The sequence below is a fragment of the Diabrotica undecimpunctata genome, chromosome 6 (assembly GCF_040954645.1).
Source record: "Diabrotica undecimpunctata isolate CICGRU chromosome 6, icDiaUnde3, whole genome shotgun sequence".
In the NCBI taxonomy this organism is placed as follows: Eukaryota; Metazoa; Arthropoda; class Insecta; order Coleoptera; family Chrysomelidae; genus Diabrotica; species Diabrotica undecimpunctata.
In genome coordinates, this window is record NC_092808.1 from 93,679,711 (window position 1) to 93,706,180 (window position 26,470).

Genomic DNA, 26,470 nt, shown 5'->3' on the forward strand with positions numbered 1-26,470 from the left:
GCGCCATAAAAACTACTGCATCGTTAGAAGTCCTGCTAAATCTTCTATCACTTCATAACTTTATACAGGCCGAAGCCAGATTAGTGACACACAGATTAATTCATAGTCAGCGACATATAAGCCAGATGCATGGTACTGACAACAGAAAGCTAATCGAGGAGATAAAAGCCGACATTGTGATGGGAAAACCTCTCGATGCAACAGCTACGAGATATAGCTTTAACAATAAGTTCACAATTAAGATACCAGTCAAAGAATACTGGAATAAAGGTGTACCCATAAAAGCTGCTGCTACCTGGTACACGGATGGCTCAAAAACATCGGAGGGTGTGGGAACCGGCATAGTAGGGACAAATCAATGGATACATTTTCCGGTAAGTCGGTAAGTCTATCTAAGGATGTGACAGTTTTCCAGGAAATAACTGCAATTCATCACTGCGTGGAAGAAATAGAAAAGCCGGAAAGAACGTTCTGTCCAGTTGCCATCTTCACTAATAGTATGACAGCGCTTAAGGGACTCAATTCTAAGCTAGTAGCCTGGGTACCGGGGCACGAGGGTCATAAGGGCAATGGAAAAAGCAGATGAAATGGCCAAACAAGGCTCATCAATGCCATTTATTGGACCGGAACCCTTCTGTCGAAACAGTTCATTACAGACATTTGCCAAAATTTACGGCAGACCTAATAAGCAAACACAGGAAAACAGTGAGAGCCATAGTAGGTCTTTTAACAGGGCACTGTAAGCTGAATAGGCACTTGAAGCTGATGGGATTATCAGATGATGACCTGTGCAGATTTTGTCATGTCGAAGAAGAAACAGCAGAGCACATTTTATGTCAGTTTGATAGTCTGGCAAATGTACGGTTACTACGGTAATAATTATTATCACATAATTTATCAAGTAATTTTAGTATTTTAGTTTTTTGGCCTAATTAAATTTGTCTTAACCAACTTTTGATAGGACATATTCTAACTACATGAGTAGAACTTCGTGATACCACACAGTGACTTCCAGAAGCACATGGTCGACCATGAAACAAAAACTGCAGCTGCTATTCAGAACTCAACGGCTATCTGAAGATACATACATGTAAGCATCTAAATTCAGCTACATCTGAAGCCAACAACTACGGTCAATAAGCGATTCAACCATACGAAGCCAATAGTACATACAACAATAAGCCCTAAGAATCATTTTTAAATTTTTGTACAGCTCTAGGCAGGATTTGGTTTAATATTAAAATTTCATTCTTTTTTTGTACTATAAATATGATTAGTTAGTATCGTGTTTCATTTGTCCCCGCCAAACTCATTTTTCAGATTAGCAATTTAGAACAGACGTCCTTACACCTGAGAGACTAAGCTAGACGAATCCTTAACAATTGGCTGCCAAATAAAGTTGGAGTTTCATTATTACACATTGGTTCCCATTTTTCAGACGGTAGTTATATTGTTACACATCGGTAGATATGTATGTCATATTTAAACCAAAAATTATTATTTCTTTATACCTGACGCCGTTACACTCAATACATCATTTTGTTTTATTAATTTCGTAATTAATTTGTTCTGTTGATAACCTTATCATTTTGTATGCTTACAATTTGCTGCCTTTTCGATTTCGGTAACATTTATCATAATAAATATATGATTCATGGCCTGTAATAAATTACTACATAGTTGATGAATTTGACTGAATACAAGTCCATTAGAAACACATTAATTAATTATCACAAAGCTTTTACGAGGGCCAACAAAAGAAACAAAATTATTGATATAAACAGAGTGTCAAATACAACAAAAGAAACAATTTAGTTTCAATTAATCAACACATTAATAAAAGAAGATCCTTCAGAAATCAAAAACAGTAATGAATTGAAAATTTAAAGTAGACATGAATAAAAGTACCCGATATGTCCATTTCGGTACATACATCCCAGTTTTCATAAATAATGAATAATGTATTTTTTTAGGTATTAACTAGAATTGAAAAACTTACTTCTAAGGGATATAATTATAAGCATAATACAAACAGCATGCATATTCATATTGTACGAGTAATATACTAAAAATAATAAATAATTTTATGTAAATATATATATTATATATATATATATATATATATATATATATATATATATATATATATATATATATATATATATTCTGAACATGTTTTGTTAATACTTCCTTAACTTCCTATTGTATATACCTATTGTAGACTGTTTTTGAATTATAACGGTTTTTATATAAAAATTACACTTTTCTACCATGATATAAAGTTCAATATCTATCGTAGACTAATTTTCGAAACCAAATTCAAGAATTCCGCTTTAATCTGTGCCTTCTAAGAATTGCAAGGCAAAAACAGACGTTGATAAAGGTGTTAAGAGAGACATGGGGAATCTAAAAATTGCATTCCACAACATATCTCTTCGACTAAGCAAAATTCTTGGCGAATTGGTTTCTAGTACTCGTACAGAGTATATCGAAATAACAAGGAAAAGACAGTTAAGATTTTATTTCACGTAAAGGGAGCTTGCGCATCCGTTTATACGTATTTCAGCCCAATAGGCATCATCAGAACGGCTTTCGCAAGCGCTCTGAACGTGAAATAAATCTTTTCTGTCTTAGGAAGCAACTATAACATGGCTTCGTATAGGCGCAATGTAGCGACATCTGATAATAAAATCGTAGACTAATTTTCGAAACCAAATTCAAGAATTCCGCTTTAATCTGTGCCTTCTAAGAATTGCAAGGCAAAAACAGACGTTGATAAAGGTGTTAAGAGAGACATGGGGAATCTAAAAATTGCATTCCACAACATATCTCTTCAACTAAGCAAAATTCTTAGCGAATTGGTTTCTAGTACTCGTACAGAGTATATCGAAATAACAAGGAAAAGACAGTTAAGATTTTATTTCACGTATAGGGAGCTTGCGCATCCGTTTATACGTATTTCAGCCCAATAGGCATCATCAGAACGGCTTTCGCAAGCGCTCTGAACGTGAAATAAATCTTTTCTGTCTTAGGAAGCAACTATAACATGGCTTCGTATAGACGCAATGTAGCGACATCTGATAATAAAATCGTAGACTAATTTTCGAAACCAAATTCAAGAATTCCGCTTTAATCTGTGCCTTCTAAGCATTGCAAGGCAAAAACAGACGTTGATAAAGGTGTTAATATCTATCTCTAATTTAATTTTAATAAAAGTTTAAATTCCTTATGAACTTAACCAGATACATCGTTATCGTTAACAGTGTAAAGTTGCCTTTTTTATTATACAGGGTGCTGTCAAAATTGGCATAAAACCTGCATCCCAGATTTTCGTCAAATTTCTTTTTTCAAATGGGACACCCTGTATGTGATTCATTATTTTACAAAAATATGTTTTTCCGTATTAGTATTCTCTATACCTATCTCTTGCAGCTTTCAAATAAATTAAATTTATACATTTTTGTCCCAAAAAAAGTTTTTTCCGTAGACTATGTTGTATTAATTTACAACTTTTATATTGTAAGTTAAACATTCAACAATTAAAAAGATGCTATCAAAGAAAATAGGCACTAGCTTATTAATGTAATAAATGTTCAAAATGTTACCCATTAACATCCAATCATTTATGAACTCGTTTGATCAGATTTTCATTAGTAGCTCTTGATATTGATTCTTTATCTATTTCGTTAAGAACTTGAAGTACTTTATTTATTATACCAGTAGTTACAGGTTCATTTGACATATCTCCAAATATCTCCAAATCTAACGATGACAACGGGATCTTAGTGACCAGAGAAACAATATCTTTTCTATATATCTATACAAGGATCTTTAACAATAAGGCTAACGAGGCTTGGTTTCAACAAGATGGAGCACCGACTCACAATATTCAAATATATATATATATATATATATGAATATTGTGAGACTGTGCTTGATAAAATATTAAGCGATAGACGGATAGCTAATAAAAATCCGTTTCTCTGGTCACCAAGATCCCGTTATCCCCGTTAGATTACTATATTTGGTGATATGTCAAAAATAAGGTGTTCTCTGAACCTGTCACTACTGAGGAAGCTGTAATAAATAAAGTCCTTCAAGTTCTTAATGAAATAGATAAAGAATCAATATCACGAGAGCTAGTGAAAATCTGATTAAAAGAGTTTATAAATGATTGGATGTTGATGGTAACATTTTGAACATTTATTACATTAATAAGCTAGTGCTTATTTTCTTTTGATAGCATATTTTTAACTGTTCAATATTTAACTTACAAAAACGATACATAAATACCGGTATGCTACTCAAGGAACAGAAATGTGTACTCCGACGCGCATGACGTTACCTGCGAAGCAATAATACTACGGGGGTACTACGGTGTTCGAGATATAGGATTTCCTGCCCCGGTAGATGTATTTGTGCATCGTGCGGTAGCTGAATTGTTTTTACAAAGTCTCTCATTTCGATTTTTTTTTCTAGTTTCGATCTCTTTTAAAAAAAGTTTAGTCTGTTTAATTCAATTTTGTGTATTATCGACAAACATGCCAGGTTGTACCGTAGCTAATTGTAAAAATTATAATATCCCCACATATAAGATCACCCGTGACATGGGTATTGGAAATACTGCCCTTTGGTCTCAGCTGAGTGTTGGATATGACAAAAATTGTTTTATTAATCACCCCTGTGATTTTGACACTGATTAAATGTGAATTCACATTTGATTTAACTTGACCAAAATCATGTAATTGATTATGGTTTTGTTATTGACAATAAATAATCAACAATGATTACTTTGAAGCGCTACTAAATATATCGACTTCAGAATAGACAGTTGCGCATAAATTGACACTACACCATCTCTGCTTAAAAGGCTCTATGAGGCAAAGAGTGAGACCTGCAGTTCAATTATTGTCAAATTCTGTAGCAAAAGCTATTAGTTATTATTGTTATCCCAGATTTAGCCATACGGCTCACACTCCCTCTAAGGGGAAAATTCACTCATCCCAGATACCTACGGTATCAAAAGGATTGAGCTCTGGTGGGACTCTTTCCGTGTTATTGAGACCTAGGTGACTTGGTATGTCGGTGTATCTCCCAAAAATTTTCGTACGCATCTGGACGTCGAAAGTAACACAGCTTTCTGCATAATCTTATATAGATGTTCATTTAGACCCAGCTTTTTTATGTTTTCTAGGGGGCTCTTCGAGATGACTCCAGTGGTAGAAAGAATAATAGGTATCGTCTAGGTACTTTCCATTCTCCATTGTCTCCTGATTTGTATTTCTAGATCTCTGTACTTGGCGATCTTTTCGTTGTATTTAACACGTAAATTATTGGTGTTGGGTATCGCCACATCAATAAGTGTTGTTTGCCTAGTAATTTTATTAACTAGTATGAGATCGGGTCTATTATGGGCCACTGGTTGGTCTGTAAGCACAGTGCGGTCCCAGTATAGCTTGTAGTTGTCATTTTCAAGCATTCTATCAGGGACGTATTGATAATAAGGAAGATGGTCGGTTTGGAGAAGTCCCAGTTTGTCAGCTAGTTCTTGGTGGATAATCTTTCCTACTGAGTCATGGCGTTCTTTATAATCAGTACCGACAAATGCCTGGCAGCCACCGGTAAGATGTTGGATGGTTTCTTGGGCTTGACATCCATATTGGACTTGAGGATCTTTAACAATATATTTCAGGTCATTTTTAGTTGGCAAAACCTGATCCTGAATGGCAAGTAGGAAACCCTCAGTCTCGGGAAACATCTTTCCTGATGTCAACCAATAGTTCGACGCTGTATTGTCGACATATTTTTGGCTGATCTCATTGAGATGTCGCCCATGCAGAGGTTTACTCATCCAGGTGCGCATTTTTTCTTGCTGAGTCAGGTTGTTTATGCGCATTTCTTGTTCCCTCACTTTAAGCGGCGTCGTATCATCTACTGCGCAAATTGCTCGATGTAAAGTAGATGTCTCAGCCTTTACCTGAAAATAAGTTCTTAAATTAGCAATTTGTTTATCCAATTGCTCACCTATATCCATAAGTCCTCTTCCCCCTTGATACCGCGGTAATGTTGTTCTCTCTACTGCACTGCGTGGATGATGTTTTGCGCCTTTGTGAGAAGTGTTCTTACTTTCCGCTGAAGACCCTCTATATCCGTTTTTGACCACTTTATAATACCAAATGACTAGCTCAGCGCGGAACAGGCGTACGTATTTAATGCCTTAAACAAATTTTTACTATTAAGAGTAGACCGATTTAGTTGTCTTACTCTTCGCACGAACTCCGAAGTAAGTTCAGTTTTCATTTATTTATGGCCAATTTTCCGCGCTTGTTTTACTCCGAGATATTTGTACATATCATTTTCACCCATTGCCTCGATGTTTTGGCCATCTTGCATATCGAAACCTCCGGGCTGAACCTTTCCTCTGACTATATTTAGTATACGGCACTTGTCTAGTCCAAAATTCATACTGATATCATTTGAGAAATTTTCTACAGTTTTTAGCATCTCATCTAGGTGGTTTCGAGTGAAAGCCATTAATTTTAAGTCATCCATATACAACAGATGATTAAGGTTCGCTACAACAGTGTTGTTATTTTTAATGCTAAATCCTGAATCAGTAGAGTTCAGCAGCTGAGATAGTGGGTTCATTGCTAGGCAGAACCAAAGTGGACTCAACGAGTCCCCCTGGAAAAGGCCCCGGTTAATAGGGATATTTTCAGTTTCGATATTAATTTCACCAGGTATTTGAAGGTGAATTTTAGTCTTCCACTCTGCCATTATATGCTTCAAAAAGGTCACGAGATTATCATCGACTTTATATATTTTCAATATATCTATAAGCCATTCATGCGGCACTGAATCAAAAGCCTTCTTGTAGTCAATGAAGGCAGTAAAAAGGTTTCTTTTATTGTTATTATAGTTATGATGAAAAAAATGGACTTATACCAAAAGATAGTTACTGGAACACGAAATTCATATGGTACAGATTTAGATAAGCAGGTATGTCTACTGGATGAAATGTTAGAAATGGTCAATTCAATGCGGGTTGGTAAACATAAAGGACTTATTCCATTTAGAAAAGGAATATTGTCCACTAATAGATCTCTAAAAGAGTTACTTCCTCACCTACAAGCAAAATACAACGTTAGCTATATTTTAACTTCGAGGTTGAATCAAGACGTGCTGGAGAACTTTTTTCTTATATTTGAGGAATAGGTGGTGCAAATGATCATTCTTCGAAAAAAAAAATTTAAATATAGATTATGGTGGTATATCTTAAAAAAACATTCGGCGGAGATCTTTACATATTGTCGCAATACTATTGAAACTAGTGAATCTGGCGTAAGTAACAGCTCAATAGAAAATCCTCAATTGCCAAGCGATATTTCGGCGTCAGAAGGTATTTGCTTGACACAAAAAATGCTGTCTAAGTTAGCTCTTACCGGTAAGAAAATAGGATAAAATTGTAAGGAAAATAGTAAAAACAACAATTTTAATTCCACATACACACAGTTATATATAGTGTTGCCCAAAATCGGTCTTGGTCTTGCAGTCTTGGTCTTGTTCTTGCGTTTTTGCAAGACCAAGACCAAGACCAAGACCGCCTAATTTTAGCAAGACCAAGACCAAGACTGGCTGTGCAAGATTTAAGCAAGAACAAGACTAAGCTTGCGAGACTCTTGCGTCTTGCAGTTAGGACTGAGTGTGGTTTTAGCAAGTATAGTAGTTCGGGTATATGTTTAAAGACTCTATGAGACGCAAAAAAATATGTAATAAAAATTTGAAAAACTGGACTTATGCGCATTACAAACAATAACATAAACATACATACCGAATCAAAATATTCATTAAAAAAACACATTTGACACGTGCTCAGAGGTCATAATTACAATGTAAAAATAAAATATTTTGTACATTATTTTCCAGCAGACGACTTCTTCGCTCTGAAATTAATTGTCCATATTTTGAGAATAGCCGCCCTTTAATCATAAGATAATATTCTGCATTGCGACGCCGACAATAATATTGTATCGATATTTTTTTAAATATGTCACCCTAGCTAATAAAAGATATAATTGTTACGGACACCCACCTAATAATTCAATTTTTTCCCATTATAATTTAGTCAGGAGGAATCTAAATAAACAAATCTTATCGGCCTAAGACTATAAATTGTTTCTGCTGAGTGTGCGATGAGATCATTCGGTTAAACAAAATTTGCTGAAAGAGCGTGGCTATTATAATATTCAAAAGTACCGAGACAAATTAATAACAGATAAGATAATGTTAGTAACGAATATTTAGAATAACGAAGTAACGATATATAATTCTCGGTTTGTTATTAGATACTTAGGGTATTGGATAGTAACGAACATAAAGTAAGTATAGTAATTACTTTTTCGACATCACTTAACTTTATTCCCAATTGAGCTTTCCATTGAGTCTAATGTAATAATTGTTTTTCATCTAATCCTTGTTGTTCCCGGAGTGACAAGTTTACAATTTGACATGAGGGACAAAAATTCAAATAGTTCTAGTCCGAGTAGTGAGCGTTAGAGTTATAGATCTAAAAGACCTAAAAGTAAATTTGATGAGTTTTTCGAAATAATTCATGCATCCCAAATTGCTTTGTGTAAATTTTGCCTACATAAAAAGATTGAAATGAGAATGATCAACAGAAGTCAGATTTAAGGAAGCATCTAATTATCTTTTCACAAAAAGGAATTACAAATATTTCTTCCGGAAAAATCAAGATTCAGTGGAGAATTCGGTGGGTTTTTAATAACCTCTAGAAAAGGTGGACATATAAAAAAATATAGTCATTACCTTATTACCAATTACATATATTATGTACCTAATACTTTATTTTGGTAAATTAATGTATTTATTAAGTAGGATCTCCTTAATTTAAAATAACTTCTTTTGATTACCATTGCTTTTTTAACTATTCTTTATTTTTTCAAGTTAGTTTTTTATATAAAAGTAGGGACAAGATTGGTAAAAACATTTATTTTGCTTTAATAAGTGGATTATAGTTTGTTATCTTATCACCTAAAAAATCTGTGCCCTTGATACATGTATGTGGATTTTTTGCCCATCAATCCCTTTCTAGGCAGATAATGTAAAATACAGGCATGCTTATGTCGTTAATTTGTTTTTTTTTTTGTTTTAACCATGTTTTAGCACATGTAAGCTTAGTAAATGCAAACATTTATTAAAAAACAGATTGACTTTCGTGGGGCCTGGTAGATAGCTGAGTTAGTTAGAGCATAGGCACGGATCGCTTAGATCGTCGCTTCAAACCCCACCCGGTGTCAGTTGTTTAGACATTTATTAATTTGGTTAGTCTTTATTATGGCTATGTTAATTCAAGCTTAAAATGTACTTACTCTTTTACGTTGTTCTAAGATCTAAAGTAACGTTTAATAAATAGCAATAGGCCAATTAATGGGTAACTGCAAGACTTGCAAGACTCTTGCTGCAAGACCAAGACCAAGACCAAGACCGGGAGTGCAATACCAAGACCAAGACCAAGACCAGGTGTATTGGCGCAAGACCAAGACCAAGACTGTCTAAGTCTCGTCTTGTTCTTGCATTTGGGCAACACTAGTTATATATACTCCTTTAGATTGACGTCACTAAAACGGTGGCTATCTTGACTGAATGGAATGACTGAAGTTCGATTCGCCACCGACGAGAAATTTTTTGTCATTTTAAATCCATTAACTTTTAATATTTAATTATTGAAGTAAATACTTGATCGAGCCACTTGCAGTAAAATATACACAATATACATACAGTGGCTCACAGCTTAAATGATGTGTCGCTACTCAATAAAACTAGCTTGTGTCAGTGGCTCAATATTTATTAGAAAAAAATTACATACTGAAATTAAATTAGTGGGTTACCGTAGCTTTCATATTTTCAATTTTAGTTCTTCATTCGGCATTTTTCCACACCGATATTTTTCTATCGGGCCCAAACAAGTTTATTTTGGTTTCATCAGCAAAAATTACTGAATTCTAAAAGCTGAAATCTTTGTTAATATGCTTCCTGACGAACTGCAATCTAATACGCCTGTTTCTTTGGCTAATAAAAGGTTTATTTCTAGCAGTTCGACCATAAAGATTTCTTTCATAATATCCGTCCAATTGTTTTGGGATTACATCTTTTTCAAACTGTCTTTCCACCTCATCTCACAATTTTGGTGCACTTTTTTAAGGGTTATTTGCTATTTCTCTGACAATCCATCTTTCTTCACGTTCGGTAAAAATCTTATTTTGGAGCTAACCTTGATTTATTGTCAACTCTACTTTCATTTCGGTAACGTTAAAAATGTACTGAACTGTTAATAAACATTTATTTACCATTTTGGATATGTTTCTTTGGCTATATCAATTTCTATGGTGAGTAATTATTAAATTTCTTTCACTAATCATAGGTCGTCGACCCATTCTTAAATAATTGTGTTATAATACTTTTAAATGTCAAATTAAACATAAAATTAACTGCATTATGAATTTAATGCAACGCCTATGTCGCAAATTTCAAATTGATAAGTTGTATAGTGCTCCAACTTATCTACATCATTTTACCTGTGACATCAAAATCATACATAAAATAATTAAATATTTATTGTTATTTAAGTCTGGTACTTTTGCAATCCAAAAAATAGCTTATGGTATTGTAGAAGACTCATAGTAATTTAATTTTAGTATGTAAATTTGTTCTAATAAATATTGAGCCACTGACACAAGCTAGTTTCATTGAGTAGCGACTGCATCATTTAAGCTGTGACCCTACATAATACACTTATTACTCTAGTCAAGTTGTTAGTGAGGTATACAACTTATTGACAACTTATTGGTTTTACATTTTTGCAGAATTTTTAAATACCTATCTTATTTTGAAAACGATTTTGGAAGTGGAAATCGAAACGTAAAACATTACTTAAAAATGTAATTGTCGTTTCAATTGATTGTGATGTAGTTCCATATAAACAAAATATTTCATTCCCATTTCCTTCCAAATCATGTAATAATCAGTAATTAAAGACTTTTGCTCATGCTTTTTGTAGATTTTCGAATTGCTATGGTTGCAAAAGGTTGACGAAGCAATCGAACCGTCTACATCTCAGCGAAGTCCGCAATCTATATATATATATATATATATATATATATATATATATATATATATATATATATATATATATATATATATATATATATATATATATATATACAATTATATGCGTTCCACAGTTTTAATGTTCTAAAAGTTTCTCTTAAATTATTTAATAAACATGAATAATTACAAAATGGCAAATTTTGTTATACTATTACTTATATAAAATGTTTGTTTTTATAATTTTATGTAGAATCTAAAAATATACTCATATAGTTAGAGTGCCCGCCGGCAAATTTTTTAGAGATTTATACTCTCTTGAAACTTCTTGTACGGCTTCCTTAGACTAAGTCTGCCATAGTTTTCCTCTGTGATTTTTTTTGGTACGGGGGCGTTTTCGCTCTATATTTTCCGAAACATTACCATTTCACGACATGTGCAAAAATGATACATACTCTTGCCACTTGCCATATTTATTGAATGGCTTGATTTCAGTGAATAATAAAAGGAAATAATATTCTCTGACGCCATAGATGGGACGGTAAGGGTGTCCCCCCCCCCCCTCCAAACATGACCGATAAAACGGTCAGTGCAAAAATGATAAATAACCAGCTAATTTTTAAAGTATGCCTTGCTTTAACGAGGAAAATAACGGTTCTATTATTGTCTGACACCAAGAGCAAGCCCTTTTTCCAGTCTGACGCGTCAAACGTGCCCTTCTCACGCCGTCTCTAAAATGATTGATAACATTTTTTTAAACATATTTCTCTTATAAATTAAATGTTGAATACATTTCATAACTTGTCTGATACTCAAAACGGGGCATATAGTGTAAAATTTCAAAAAAACATTTTTTAAAATATAATTTTTCAGTAGCGCTTGGACCTAATGTATTCGTGTATTTTTCAAATTAATTCTTTAATAAATAGGTGTTTTTTAAACATATTTATTATATTTTTTACAGCAATCATTGTTTAATTATAAATTAAAATGTTTAAATAATAAATAAATATTAATAAAATAAATAAATGAATGTTTAAAAAACGAAAAAATAATTTTAAAAAATTGAAAAAAATCGTGATGAGTTGGATATTGTTTAATAATTAAATTGTGTACTTTTTAACTATACTTATTGTAATTTAATTCATTTAATTCCCAAAATATCCCATAATCAGCTGTTCTAGAATTTTTTTGTATTTCGCGCTTCTAAGCGTCGGAGAATATAAAAAGCAATATAAATTATCAAAATGCTTTCCTGTAACTTCTGAAAATTTCTCCTTCAGAAATGACTATTAATCATGGCGTTTTTTTGTGACATTGAAAAGTATGTGTGCAAATTGTATTCTGTAAAATCGACTGACGTCAATTTAGTGAGAGTTGAGCTTTGGCAAAGCATTTTCATACTCAAAAACAAGTGAGATTGTTTTCAAGCGGTAGGTCAAAGGAATAAATGCATCGAGTATGCCTCCAAATAAAGCTGAACTTCTCCAGCAAATAAAAAGGACCATGTTCATTTCTAGTATTTGGTGCAATGCACATTTAAGGCAACCAACAAAATACATACCCGAGGATTGTGGGTGGACATTGATTGATAATGAATATGTCCATTATTGGTTCGATGGTCCCCAAATACCTTCGTTTAAGGATATAACATCTGCTGATGAAGGTAAATTAACATTATGTAATATACATTTTTGAAATATTTAATTCAGTTTCTTAAAAATAAATACAATTGGTAAATTTCAGATTCTAAAAATTAAATCACAGAGTCAGAAAATGAGGAATTTGACTATGCCAGTGAAGACTCTGACGATGATGAAGAAAGTGAAGAACAATGACTTTATAATTTTTTTACTATTTTTTTATGCTTTTGCAATTTTTCAACTATTTTTGTTTATTTTCGTAATTTTTTTACTATTTCTGACAATTATCATTGTATTTTTATACGTTTTTTTATACAAATAAAAACTACATCTTAATAAAGAATATTCATTCAATTTATGGATATTATTTGGCACGGCAATTTATGGACAATATATGGAACTTTTATTCAAATTTTTTTAATTAAAATTTTTTTGTTAAATAAACAATTTTATTTTTAACAAATAATTCAAATCATATGCATTTTCGCGAAACAAAAATTCCTTGATTAATGTTGCAGTTTTTAAGTTTTAAAATATGAAATATACTATATTAATCAATTAATTAATTAGAATAGTGCAAAAATACGCGTACATAATTTCTAAAGTAATCGAAATGCAATTTTAATATTAGATGTAGAATTAATTTGCTGCATTAATTAATATTGTGTATGATTACTAAAAGTTCAGTACGATCATGAAAGAAAAATAGGGTTCTTGCGTCAGACTTGAGTTATGCCCCAATTTAAACGTCAGACTTTTTTAGCATTCATTAAGTATTGACGAGTCATCATATCTGACGAGTATTAATCATTTTAGAGATGGTGTGAGAAGGGCACGTTTGACGCGTCAGACTGGAAAAAGGTCTTGCTCTTGGTGTCAGACAATAATAGAACCGTTAGTTTTTTCGTTAAAGCAAGGCATACAGAAAAAATTAGCTGGTTATTTATCATTTTTGCACTGACCGTTTGTCGGTCATGTTTGGGGCGGGTGGACACCCTTACCGTCCCATCTATGGCGTCAGAAAACATTATTTCCTTTTATTATTCACTGAAATCAAGCCATTCAATAATTATGGCAAGAGTATGTATCATTTTTGCACATGTCGTGAAAATGTCATGTTTCGGAAAATATAGAGGGAAAATGCCCCCGAACCAAAAAAAGTCACAGAGGAAAAGTGTGGCAGACTTGGTCTAAGGAAGCCGTACAAGAAGTTTCAAGAGAGTATATATCTCTAAAAAATTTCAGGCGGGCACTCTAACTAATATATGCCAATTAACAATATAGGTAACTTGGAGACACCAGCATTTTTATCCTGTTTCGCTATAAACCTCTGTCCTGTTGAATAATGTATTAAAACATTGTTATTAATATTATTTCATGTGTTGTAATTAAAAATAGAATTATATTTGTTGCGCAAAGATTCATCGTACAAAACAAATGTCCATACCTGCATGCATAGATATATAGATCCGAATCCAAAGCACATTACTGCTCCAATCCAGTGTACTATAAAACAATTGGTTTCTTGAAAATTAGCAACAACACTAATACCAAATCCTGCTATTAAACCCATAATGAAAGTATATTTATTTAGTGCTTCTTTATGGGTCATGTTATGCTTATTCAAAATATCTGTCACTTGTCTGAACTTACAGTACATTGCAAATGAAACTGAAAATAAAAAATATAAGGATAATATGTGAACAAACCATAGAACTTCAGTCTTAAACGGAAAGCAATAAATAATTATACAAAACAGTAGATATATTATTTATTTCCGCAAATATTTCTTTAAAAAAATCAACATTTCAAGTCTTACAAACATTTTTAACGGTATTTACAGGTTGACTGCGTTACTGGTCCCCTGGGACCGGTATTTGTTATTAAAGTGCGGTATGTGAAAAGTGCAAAATTTTAAAAATTGCGAAAGGTATATCTTCGCTAATATTCATTCGTTTTAAATGCAAAAAACAGCATTATACTTGTCTTAAGATTAGAAAAATTCCTAAAAGAAAAAAATATACCTGGCACAGACATTACAATTTATTACTTGGGTACAAGATCGGTGCTACAGAACAGACGCACATTTATGTATGCATACTTGCGCAGTCAATCGACATTTAGTATCGTTTGTTTTTCAATAGCAGGTGTGTTTACGTCCGTGTTTTCCTAATCTAAAAATGTCATCTTGCGTTAAAAAGATTTTGTTTTTAGTTCAAACAGTTGATACAAACAAAATAAAAACTGTAAAGTGTAACGAACCGAGTACTTCAGTTGAAAATAAAAAATATAACAAAGATAACCCAAGTTTTGTAAATGCTCGTCAAAGTCCAACTAATTCAAGAGACCATATGTGCTTGCAGAGTTGTCAAATAGTAACAGTGAAAATGAACGGGATGACTCTTTTCATTCGGACGATTCTGTAATCGACAAAAACTATGTTCTTTCTTCAGATAAATCGCACAGTGATGTAAGTGCGAGTAATTTACTCTATGATGATAATGAGACAGAAATTGAAAGCGAAAAAATGTCAGAATCTAAAAATGATGATTAAAACGAGTGGCATGATTTAGATGAGAGTGACAATGAAGTTTTGAGTTAAAGCAATATCAAGATATGCCTATATTACATTTTAACGTTAACGAAATTAAAAATCCTATAGACGCTTACAAGTCATTTGTAACCGATGATCTTTACCAGAATATTGTTACTGAAACAAATAGAATTGCTCGGGAAATGTTGTTCAATATACATCGATCAAAATTACGTACACAATCGTGGGTTGAATGAGATATAGCCGAACTTAAACTTTTTTTCTTCAATATATATAGTTATGGGATTAGTCATACAATCAATTTATATTGGTCGAAAGATCCCATGTTCAGGAATGAGTTTATTACGAATACCATAAGACCATTGTAATAATGAGCAGTGTAATAATGATCGGCTCTATAAGTTAGGTGAAGTTTTAAGAGTATTGATAACTACCTAAAAAAAATAAAAAAAGGGAGAAATTTGGGGTACTCAGAACGTAATTCCTTACGTATTAAAAATGGATCGTTAAGTATAGTACCAAACCATGCATCTACCTTAGAACCAACAGAAAAGCGAAACTGGCAACGTGAGCTTGTATTGAGTCCAAAGGCATTTATTGATTACAATCAAGCAAAAAAAGAAGTGGACTTTAGTGATTAGACGGGTTCTTATCATTCTGATATAAGGTTGAATGCTCGAATAAATGAACTTTGAAAAATTAAAGGCAAATATCGAGCACAATTTTAATAATTAAATCTTGCCTTAGTACTTCCGCTTTCCACAGCATCTTCAGGGGCATTTCATCAAATTTGGGCTATCCAGCAAGCGCAGAATGTAATAAACATAAAAATGAAACATAAATTGTACATAACACTACACTAGAACAAGGACAAAGAGTTTAACATTATTTAAAATATTCTACGCTACATTATTGTCGGCAACATGTTATGTTATGTTCATACAATAGTGTTCATACAATTGTACATAAATGTACAATTTATGTTTCATTTTCATGTTTATTACATTCTGCGCTTGCTGGATAGCCCAAATTTGACAAAATGCCCCTGAAGATGCTGTAGAAAGCGAAAGTATACTGTATCCAGAAATTTAGTGTCTCATTATAAAAGTTATTTTAATAACAGCTGTAAAACTGAATAATCCCTTGTAAATACTCTATTGTTGTATAATTATCACAGCTACCAAAGCTGCCAGGACCGGCATAATAGCCAAGCATAGCACAACTGTATATAGGTATATATAGTCAGATCAAATATTATCATTCAAGCATAATGTCAAAAAACTCTTTTTATAAACATACAAATTTCCCATAATTATTGTTATTAATCATTATTCTCAACGAAGAAAATGTTTTGTGTGTGTTTTGTGTTTTATTGGCACTAGTTTTCACACTGGCCAGTCAATTTCATAATGATTTTTTTAGACTATAACTTATCACCAACTCAGGGGAGTACTGTGTAGTGTCTGTGTTAAGTAAATGTCTTGTTACTTTAGTAAAGTCGACTTCATTGTCTTTACAAAGAGACGCTAATTGTATCTTAACGTCTGAGGTCCCTTCGGTGAGTACCGATTTACTCGTTTTAAAAGGTTCATATTTATTCATGTTGACTTGTTATGTTTAAGTTTTCCGTTTCATGTCTGAAAAAGTTGGCAAAAAATGGGAAATATTCTTTATTAATAATTTTGCGAAAAAAAATTATTCTTCATTAAAGGTTATGCATCACATAGAAATCATTAACAGATAATCTTATAAAATATTAAGTGGTAGATAGGAAAAATTAAAATTATTAATTAATACTGAAGAGGAAAGTGATTTTAAATTTAGATATGCAAGAAAATGTAATTTTAAAATGTTTGTAGCTATTAAAAATTATATCCAAGTTTAGATTCATGGCCTTCTAATAATTAAATAATACATTTAAAGTAAAAAGTAAATTAAAAAATTACTTTTGCATTTGTTGATTTTGTATATTGAATAAGGTAAATTAGAAATAAAATTAAAAATTAATGCACCTACTGATACATCATTAAAAGGCCATGAATCTAAATTTAAAAATAATTTTTAAATCCTACAACCAAATTAAAATAACATTTTATGCTGCACCTAAATTTAAAAGCACTTCACTTTTAAGCATAAATCAATATTTTTGATTTTCGGTGTATACCACTCAAACTTTTATAAATTTGATTATTGATTATTGATTTCTATGAAATGCAGAAATGTTTATAAAGAATAGTTTTTTTCATGAAATTAATAATAAAGAAATTTCCCATTTGTTGCCAACTTTTTCAGACATACTTTATACCTTACTAACAATTAAAACACTTCTTTCCTTACATGAAGTATAAAATATAATTATATTTAGCTATATGTATATATCTACATTAATTCATTTTAATTTTCACTTCACCTTTTTATTATTTCACTTGCAATTTTTTTAACAAAACAAAAATTGTTTATGACTTTCAAAATTTGGATATATTTAATAAAGAATCGAGACAGCAAATATAATAATTAATTAATTCTAATACTTCATCAGTTTATGTATTTTTTCCCTTAATTATCTAGATATTTATTTAAATTAAATATGTAATGTAAATGACAAATAAAATATAAAATTCCGTTAAGCCGTTAAGCCGGCCCTTTTTACTATTTACCTGAAGAGGCAAATCCATTTATGGCTTCGACTTTATCAACGGGATACTTTTAAATTCTGCATAAGTCAGTTCTTATAATTGTGAATGAAGTATACTTGGGCAAGATTTAATTATTAAAATTGTGCTCGATATTTGCCTTTAATTTTTCAAAGTTCTTATCATTCTGTTAAAAAAAAAAGTTTAAAATGGTACAGTAAACCAGCCTTTGAATTTTTGCTTGGAACAACTATTATAAATGCCTGGATTGTTTATAACAAGATTAGTTGTTCCACAAAATGATCTATCATGGAATTTAGAAGAAGATTGGCACACGAGTTACTTATTACTTCAGTTGCACACGAAGACACCACTACTCCCAAAAGAGTTTAACATACTTTTGTTAAACCGTCAGGACCTGAAAAGGAAAGTAAAAGACAATGCCAAGGATGCTATCAGAAATTAAGAGAAACATATTCAAGTAAACAGGCAAGTAATATGGTGACAAGAGTAACAAGTTATTGCAATAAATGTCCTGGACAACGGGATGTGTTCATCTTGCTTTAATAGCATTCATAAAAAATAATTTATTTTTCTGAAACTTTATTGTTTTATGTTTAATAACTAAGAACATATTATTTAATTTACACATTTTTTTGTTTTCAAATATCATTTATACTAATAAAATATTAAGAAGTCTTTTGTCATTTGATCTTTTAATCTAACTCTGTAAAACATAGTAGGCCGTTTTGACACTTTAAAACATTCTTAACAGGAAACCTGATCAAAAAACGGATGAGAATGGTAAGTTTTCAAATGCTTTTACTTTTAATAACTGATAAAACTCGTATAATTTATATTATAGAACTGTAAAAATATAAAAACTAATTTTGTCATTACCGGTCTCCGAGACGGTCGGTAATGAATTGTGTTTGCACCAAGCTATCGGTCCCTGGGTACCTGTAATGTACAGTTTCGTGGTTTACATATTTTAGGAACGCAGTCAACCTGTTAAAAATATATTAAACAAAAATTTATAAATAAAAGCTGGACTTCGTAGTCCTATGTTTTTACCCAAAGTGGTCGGAAGTAGAACTGGAAGTCGATATTTGAACACTTTGTATAACGTTGCGTCGATTGATATACGATTTCTCTAATTTTGAGTCATTTTTGTCAAACTTCCGGTCATAACTGTGTAACCACAAATTATATCAAAACCATATAAATATTCGAGCTTGACTTTTCAATACACGTTGATTGATAAAGGGTGTTTTTTTTTAGAGGTATATAAATGTAAGTGGGTAACACTCTTTTAACTGTCGACCATTTTGACAGCTGTCAAGTGATTTATGTTAAGTTTGGTTTGGCATTTCAGCATGAATAGACTTGACGCCTGAACAAAGCTTTCGAATTGTAGGTTGGTTATCATCATGGTTACTTTTACTTTTAACTGCAGCTCTGAATGGTTCTACGGATCTACATTTATACCAAGTTCTTAGATTATTTAAGTTGGAAATGATATTTTTCCAAATTTTCTTTTCTTGTATTTGTCTTTTATTATCATTTGCGATAAGAAATACAAATTTAATTTGAAAATTGTGGTTCTGTTCGAAGTACGTATCGCGCACTACGGCCATTTTATGGTCAACATAATAGTCCATCAGAGCAAGAAATTCGATTAACCAGGGAACCTGTTTGCACCACGTTTACTCTAAATGTTAATATGCATCCACAGATACGTCGTACAGTATGTACAGAAGAAGTTGTTGCTGCTGTAGAGCGTAGCATACAGGAAGACCCGAATCAGTCTATTTGCCATCGTGCACAGCAGTTAAATACGGCCATCGACTTTATGGAAGATTTTACACAAAAATCTTGCTTTGTGTGCTTACAAAATCCAACTTATGCGAGAATTGAGGGTACATCATCATCTACCAAGGCGTAGATTCAGTGAGTAGGTTCATAACGAGATTGCGGTTGATTCCGATTTTCATAAGCGAATTTTGTTTAGCGATAAAGCTCACTTTTAGTTGAGTGGTTACGTCAACAAGCAAAACTGCCCTATGTGGAGTTAAGATAATCCTCAAATGTATGTTGAGAAACCATTCAATCCAGAAAAACTGCCTGTTTGGTGTGCTTTATGGTCTGGTAGAATCATTGGACCGTACTACTTTAAAAACAATGCTAACTAGAACTTTACAGTCAATGACAGAAGTAATATAAAAACCGGAAATATGTATTTATTCTCGCCTTGCTCAGTCGCGTCGAATAAGATATGGCTTGTAATATTTCGGCGACTTTAAAATAAAACAGGCAACTCCAGTTGCAACTTTGGAACCCGAAGTCCGAGGTCAAACTTCTTACATTTTATATCATTTTTGGGTTATAAGCTCTCAATCGACACCTCATTTGTCATTCTATCTGTTCTAAGGACGGAAGAGTTGTGTTTATAGACAGACGGATGGACATAGAGACATGGATAATTGAAGGTTTTCACTATTTTTTAAATGTTGTAAAATGCGTGAAAACGGGAAAATCGTAACAGTAGTTTTTTCTTTTTTCATAGTAACACAGGGATATAAAAAATATTATAACTAAGGTTTGCCTAGTTTACAAGAAAACATTTTAGCGATGCACTATGCAATTTTTCAGTGGAAAATGGCCTATAACCAATGGAAAATTGTGTATCAGTTCCCAAAATGCTGTCGGATAGGGAAGATGAAATTCGTATATTATCAATATAGTACCTCATTGCGAGTTTTACTTTTTCAAACTGAAGTAACTATATATCAAATTAATGAAAGAAGAGTAAAATATGAACTCTGTTGATCGAAATTAAAAAGCATTCTGATATTAATTTGTAGTAGAATGGACTTTTCTACTGTTTTCTTCATCTTCGAAAGGGTATCAATTAATCTAAAAAAAATGCACATTTTATTACGTTTTACGTAAGTTACTCAATTTTTTTAATGATAAACCACTCCAAGTGTTTTCCTTTAAATATAGTCTGAATAATAAAATCAATAAGCAATTGTGTTATAACCTAACTGTATAATTCTTAAAGCCTAATGTCCTCCCACTAGTGTATCTTAGTGTCTTCTTCTTTGTGTACCCTCTCCTTTAAAAAAGGTTGGTAATCATCGTGGTTACTCTTTTGACTACAGCTCTGAATGGTTCCACGGATCTGCATTTATACCACGTTCTTAGATTATTTAAGTTGGAAATGATATTTTTCCAAAACTTCTTTTCTTGTATTTGTCTTTTTTTTTATCATTTGCGATAAGGAATACTTATCTGCCCTCATCACATGACCAAGATATTTTGACTTCCTTATTTTAATTATATTTATTATTTCCTTTTTGTTCGATTTAACAACGTAACATTTTTTTACTCTATCCATCCAACTTTTTTTTTAAATTGAACATGAACCTACGTTCTGTAGCTTTACATCTCAAATGCTTCTAATCCCTTAATAATTTCTTTAACATCCGAGCCTCTATTCCATAGAGCTATATTGAAAATACACATGAGTGCAATACTTTTACTTTCAGTTCTAAGCCAAGATCAATAGGTGAATAGTACCATTCTCATTTTATTAAATACCGCTCTAGTTTGTCCAATTCTAGTCCTTATTTCTTGTGTATGGTCGTTATTTTCATTACCATTATATTTTGGCAATTTTTATAAATTTCGGTTTTTTTAACGTTCAGTGTTAATCCACTTTCTTAGCTTACATTTATAAAGTCTTGTATACTTCCCGCTAAGAAGATGGTGTTGTCTGCAAATCTTATATTGCTGATTAGTTTACACCATTGACCTTTCCTATCATTATTCCGATCGTTTTTCCTTCTAGTTATTTTTTAATTATTTCTTTTAAGAATAAGTTAAACAATACTTCGGAGAGTGCGCAATTTTGCCTAACTTCTCTTTGTATCTTAATATCCTCAGATTTTTTTTGCCATCCTAACGTTGGCAGCCTGATTAAAATACAAATGATAGTACAGATGATAATATTCTGATAGCTTTGTTATCTTTATTATTATCTCCATTCTGTTGTCTGAGGTGATTATGACAGACGTTAGCAAAGATCTTATTCTATTCGAAAAAACAAACATATAGTAGTTGATTGGCATCCATACACCTTTGCTTTTTCTTTAAACTTCCTGAAAATTCGTAAATGTATAATTTTCAGGAATATTTTAAGTGTGTAACTCATAGGACTAATTATAGAGTGGTCATTAAATTCGTTTGTACATAGATTTATTGGGTAATGTAATAAATATTGATTTAAAACATTGTTTGGAAATATTTCCTGTAATATGGCATTATATAGGTGTATTAACATACTTATTTGATCATCTGATATTAATTTAATTATTTTTGGTGGAATTCTGTCCCATGGCTTTATTGGGTTTTGCTAGACTTTATTAAATAGATCTGTTTGGTCTATATTATATTTGGCCCTACTGGTCCACTAATATGAAATGTATTTCATCCACCTTTTTAGTTTGCCTTTGATGTCATTATTATATTAATTATTCTTTCATTTTTTTTTTAGTTAAGGTATTACTGTTGTTATTCTTCCATTTTTTTTGGTTAAGGTATGCCTGTTTACTCCTTAATTTTTTATGTAATTTAAAGTTGTTGCAGTTTCTTTGTATTTGAGGAGGTGTCAATCAAAATCAATCATGTCCACCTTAAGAAGTTTTAGGGAAATCGCAAAAAAACGTATTAGTAAATAACCTTACATGAAAAATCGGATAAATTAGCATATATCATTTTATTTATTGAAATTAACTGACTCTTAGTAAATATTTCAAATCTGAAGGTATAAATAAACCTGTAAATATATTTTAAAATAAGGACATGTTCTTATTTGATTGGACTTCATGGACGTTGATAGAAGGGGTTGATAAAAAAACTCTTATGACTAAAATGACTAACATTTACCAACGACACTTTCCACAAAATATAAATGTTTAAATGTGTAGTCCAATGTCAGGTTCTAGACAATCACAGGATTCGTCCACTTCGTCAGCATCAATTTCGTCGTCCTGGACTTCCACTATTATGGTCTTATACCAAGATAAAAAGTCATGTTTCTGCGAGTCATCACCATACATTTTCACAAGTAACGTCTCCACGTCCTTCTTCTTAGCTGCTTTCACTATATTGCTCAGTGGAAGTGACTCTACAGGAGTTGAGAACGACCTTGCAGAATGCCAGCCTTTTTTTTTGAGGCTTGTTGTAGGTTTCAAAATCACTTTCAAACCTAAAATTCTGTGCCGATTTCACTTTGATAACAGTAAGTTCTTGTCCATTGCGGTTGACAGCTTTCTCTTTTCTCACAAAAATCCTCTTCTTTTCAGATATCATTTCAATGTTTTTAAATCGTGTAGCCAAACTTTTAGCCTCAATCAATCCCCAATCCTCTCCAAGTTTCCGTACTTCTCCAACAGAACTATATACATTGTAGTACTCTTCCTTTGTTGCAATGGTAGGCTGCTTCCTGAGTCACTTTCCAACCCTTCCGAACACCCGATCAGCGGGGAGGAAGCTATGCCCGCGAACAGGGTATGTTAGAACAATCTCCTCTAAAGCATTTTGCACTGATCCTAAGTAATACACTAATGTGTGAACAACGGCATTGTTTTTGTTTTGACCGGCACACCCATCACAGAACAGATTCAGTCTTGTTACATTTGAAAAATTAGCGGAGTTCAAGAAATTTATAAGTGCAGATGAAACTTCGGTCGCACCCCTTCTTGCAAGTTCTTCTGTCCATACGTAAAATATGGGGTTGTGTGCGTTTGATGCTACAATGCAAAAAGAGTAAAAACTTAATTGTCTTTTGTAGAAAGCGTCTTGAATAGGAGTTTTGGGAAGTGCTTGAATTTGCTGGAGATCAAAATAGAAAGTAACCTCATTTTCTTTGTTTTCCTTTAAGAGCCCATAAAAAGCATTAGCTCTTAATCTGTGTATTCTTTTCTCCATCATAAATTGGTTGACCACTACCAAGTCTTTCACAGCTTTAGCCTTCTCAATTTTCAGCTGAAGATCTATTTTATTGCATCTACTGCAAACGTCAGAAGCTGGTTATGAAAATCCGATATTTAATTCATTGAAAACTCTCCTAAACATAGATTTCTTAACTTTAAGATTATCAAGTACAGAATCATTGTATATTAGCCACAACTTAGTGGCTTTCTTTTCCTCTTAAATTTCTCAAAAAAAGGCGGACTGATTCCTTGTTCGCAGCAGATTTGTGACTCTTCCTATCGCCACCCCTCTGATCCTTAACAGCCTTTCCCTCTTTCACCTTTTGAGAAATATTAGTCAATCTTGTTCCCTTCACCATAGTAATATGCATGAAAAGTTTCCTACACACAGGTATAACTTTACCGGTTGATGAAAGTATAGAATATTGTACACTAAAACTTTTAGCCTTTGATTTTTCAGAGGTAGGCCTAGGCCTTCGCCGCTTTATGTTACGTTGATTTATCCAACTGGCAATGGTGTTATCTTGCGTGTTTTTGTCAGGTATTTTGTAGAGGATATTTCGAACAAAAATAGCATCTATAGGTCTAACTAATGCACATTTCATACCTTTGTTCATGTGTTTACATGGAACAAACACACGACATCCCACTGGAGTACTGTATCGCTTAAGCTTGGCTCTAGTTTTTTTATCCACAGTCTTTTTATTTTTACGAGATCCTTGTATGATTGATTTTGATTGACACCTCCTCATTTCTTCTACTTCTGTAAATGTATTTTATTTATCTGTATATTTAAATGCGAATTTATATCTCTAAAGTTTTTATTTCAAAATTAATGAAAGTTTTTTAACTTTCAAATTTTTAGTTTATAATAGCATGTCGGAAAAGCAAAGAATAGAACGGAAGGTTGCAGATGATCACAGGCATTTCCAAGAAAAAGTGGAAATTTGATTATTGTTTCACTTTCGTCGAAGATAAAGCTGGAGGCTTCATATGCTCAGAGACTGTATCGACATCAAAAGTATATAACATAAAAAGACATTACGATACAAAACATGAATAACAATATAAAAACTTAACAGGACAACTTTGGATAGATAAGTTTAATCAAATGTAGAAAAATTTAAGAAAACAACAGGCTATTTTTGAAAATTATGCTTTTTTATCAAAAACGATAGTAAAGGCCAACAAAAAAAGGAAACTTTTATGGTTTAAGAGAGGATAAAAGAATGTCTGACTGCTTACAAACAATATTTTATCAAGATTCACCATTGCAAGGAAAATTGAAGACTTCTCCGAGAACATGGCAACAACGCTTCGTGAACGCATTCCAAAATTCGAATACTGTTCTTTGGAACTTGATGACAGTTGCGATATTAGCGATATATCACAATTGGCTATACTTTTACGTGGTATTAAAAGATTATTGGTATATCGACAGATGGAGCACCAGCAATGTCAAGCATGGAGGTAGGAGTATCAGGAAGGCTATTTCAAGACATTAAGATGGTCACAGGAAGGGAAGTACTCGTTAATCATTGCATAATTCACCAGGAAAATTTGTGTGCGAAACAATTAAATTTGCCACATGTCTCAATCCCAATAATTAAACTAATCGATTTTATAAAGTCGCAAGCGTTAAATCACTGTGAATTTAAATAATTCCTGAAAGAATTAAAATCTGAATATGGCGACGTGGTTTTTAATACCGAGGTACATTGGTTTAGTAGAGAATATACAATAGTAGAGAATATACAATTCTTGGATATGTAGGGATATGCATTTCGACATTTTGGGAATAAAGAATGGATGTTCAATTTCGGGTTTTTTATCGATATATGACAGTATCTCAATGATCTTCCTGATGAATACATTGATATACAGGAGGCAACTCCCCTATATTACCGCCGTCGCATCCAATACTAAATGCTCACTTCGAGCTTGCTATAGACAGGGGGGGATCGGTTTTCTGTAGTTTCCCGATCCCATTGCACAATGATACCTGTCTATTTGTTGAGGTACCAGCCACAGCTGCCCTCCCGCGGCGCGTCACACATTTACCAATTACAATAATAAACACATAAATTTAAATTATATATATTTACTAATTCATTTTTAGATCAACAAATTCTGAAAAGAGCCGTTTTCAACAATGCCTTTCACCTCTGATTGTCCAGGCGCTCCCCCGACGACCCACGGCCAGGCCAACACTCCGCACACCAGGGATCACAACACCAAAACCAGTGCCAAAACCCACAAAAAAGCAAAACACGTCCTGAAGAGGCAATAGTCTAGAACAGGACAACAAAAACATCCAGAAACGAAACATCCAAAACCAGCAAAAGACGAACAATGAGTCGTATCTACTCGACATAATAACAAGCCACATCGAAATCGCGAACATTGGCGAAAGCGATTCGGATATTCCTGTGAGTTTTGACGATTCTAGCAAGAAAAATACTGAAGTTGAGTCGACGTTTGATGACAGTGACCGTGACCCTGACTATGTACAAACTA

The 26,470-nt window shown here is 32.6% G+C and overlaps 1 protein-coding gene across 1 annotated transcript in view; it reads right to left on the bottom strand.

Annotated features, from left to right (window-relative positions):
- Positions 1-26,470, bottom strand: part of LOC140443563 (DNA damage-regulated autophagy modulator protein 2-like) — a 77,999-nt gene that overhangs the window by 34,403 nt on the left and 17,126 nt on the right. Inside the window, exon 3 of the mRNA XM_072534893.1 lies at positions 14,215-14,438. Coding sequence (XP_072390994.1) covers positions 14,215-14,438 — 224 coding nt within the window. The remainder of the gene's footprint in view (positions 1-14,214; positions 14,439-26,470) is intronic.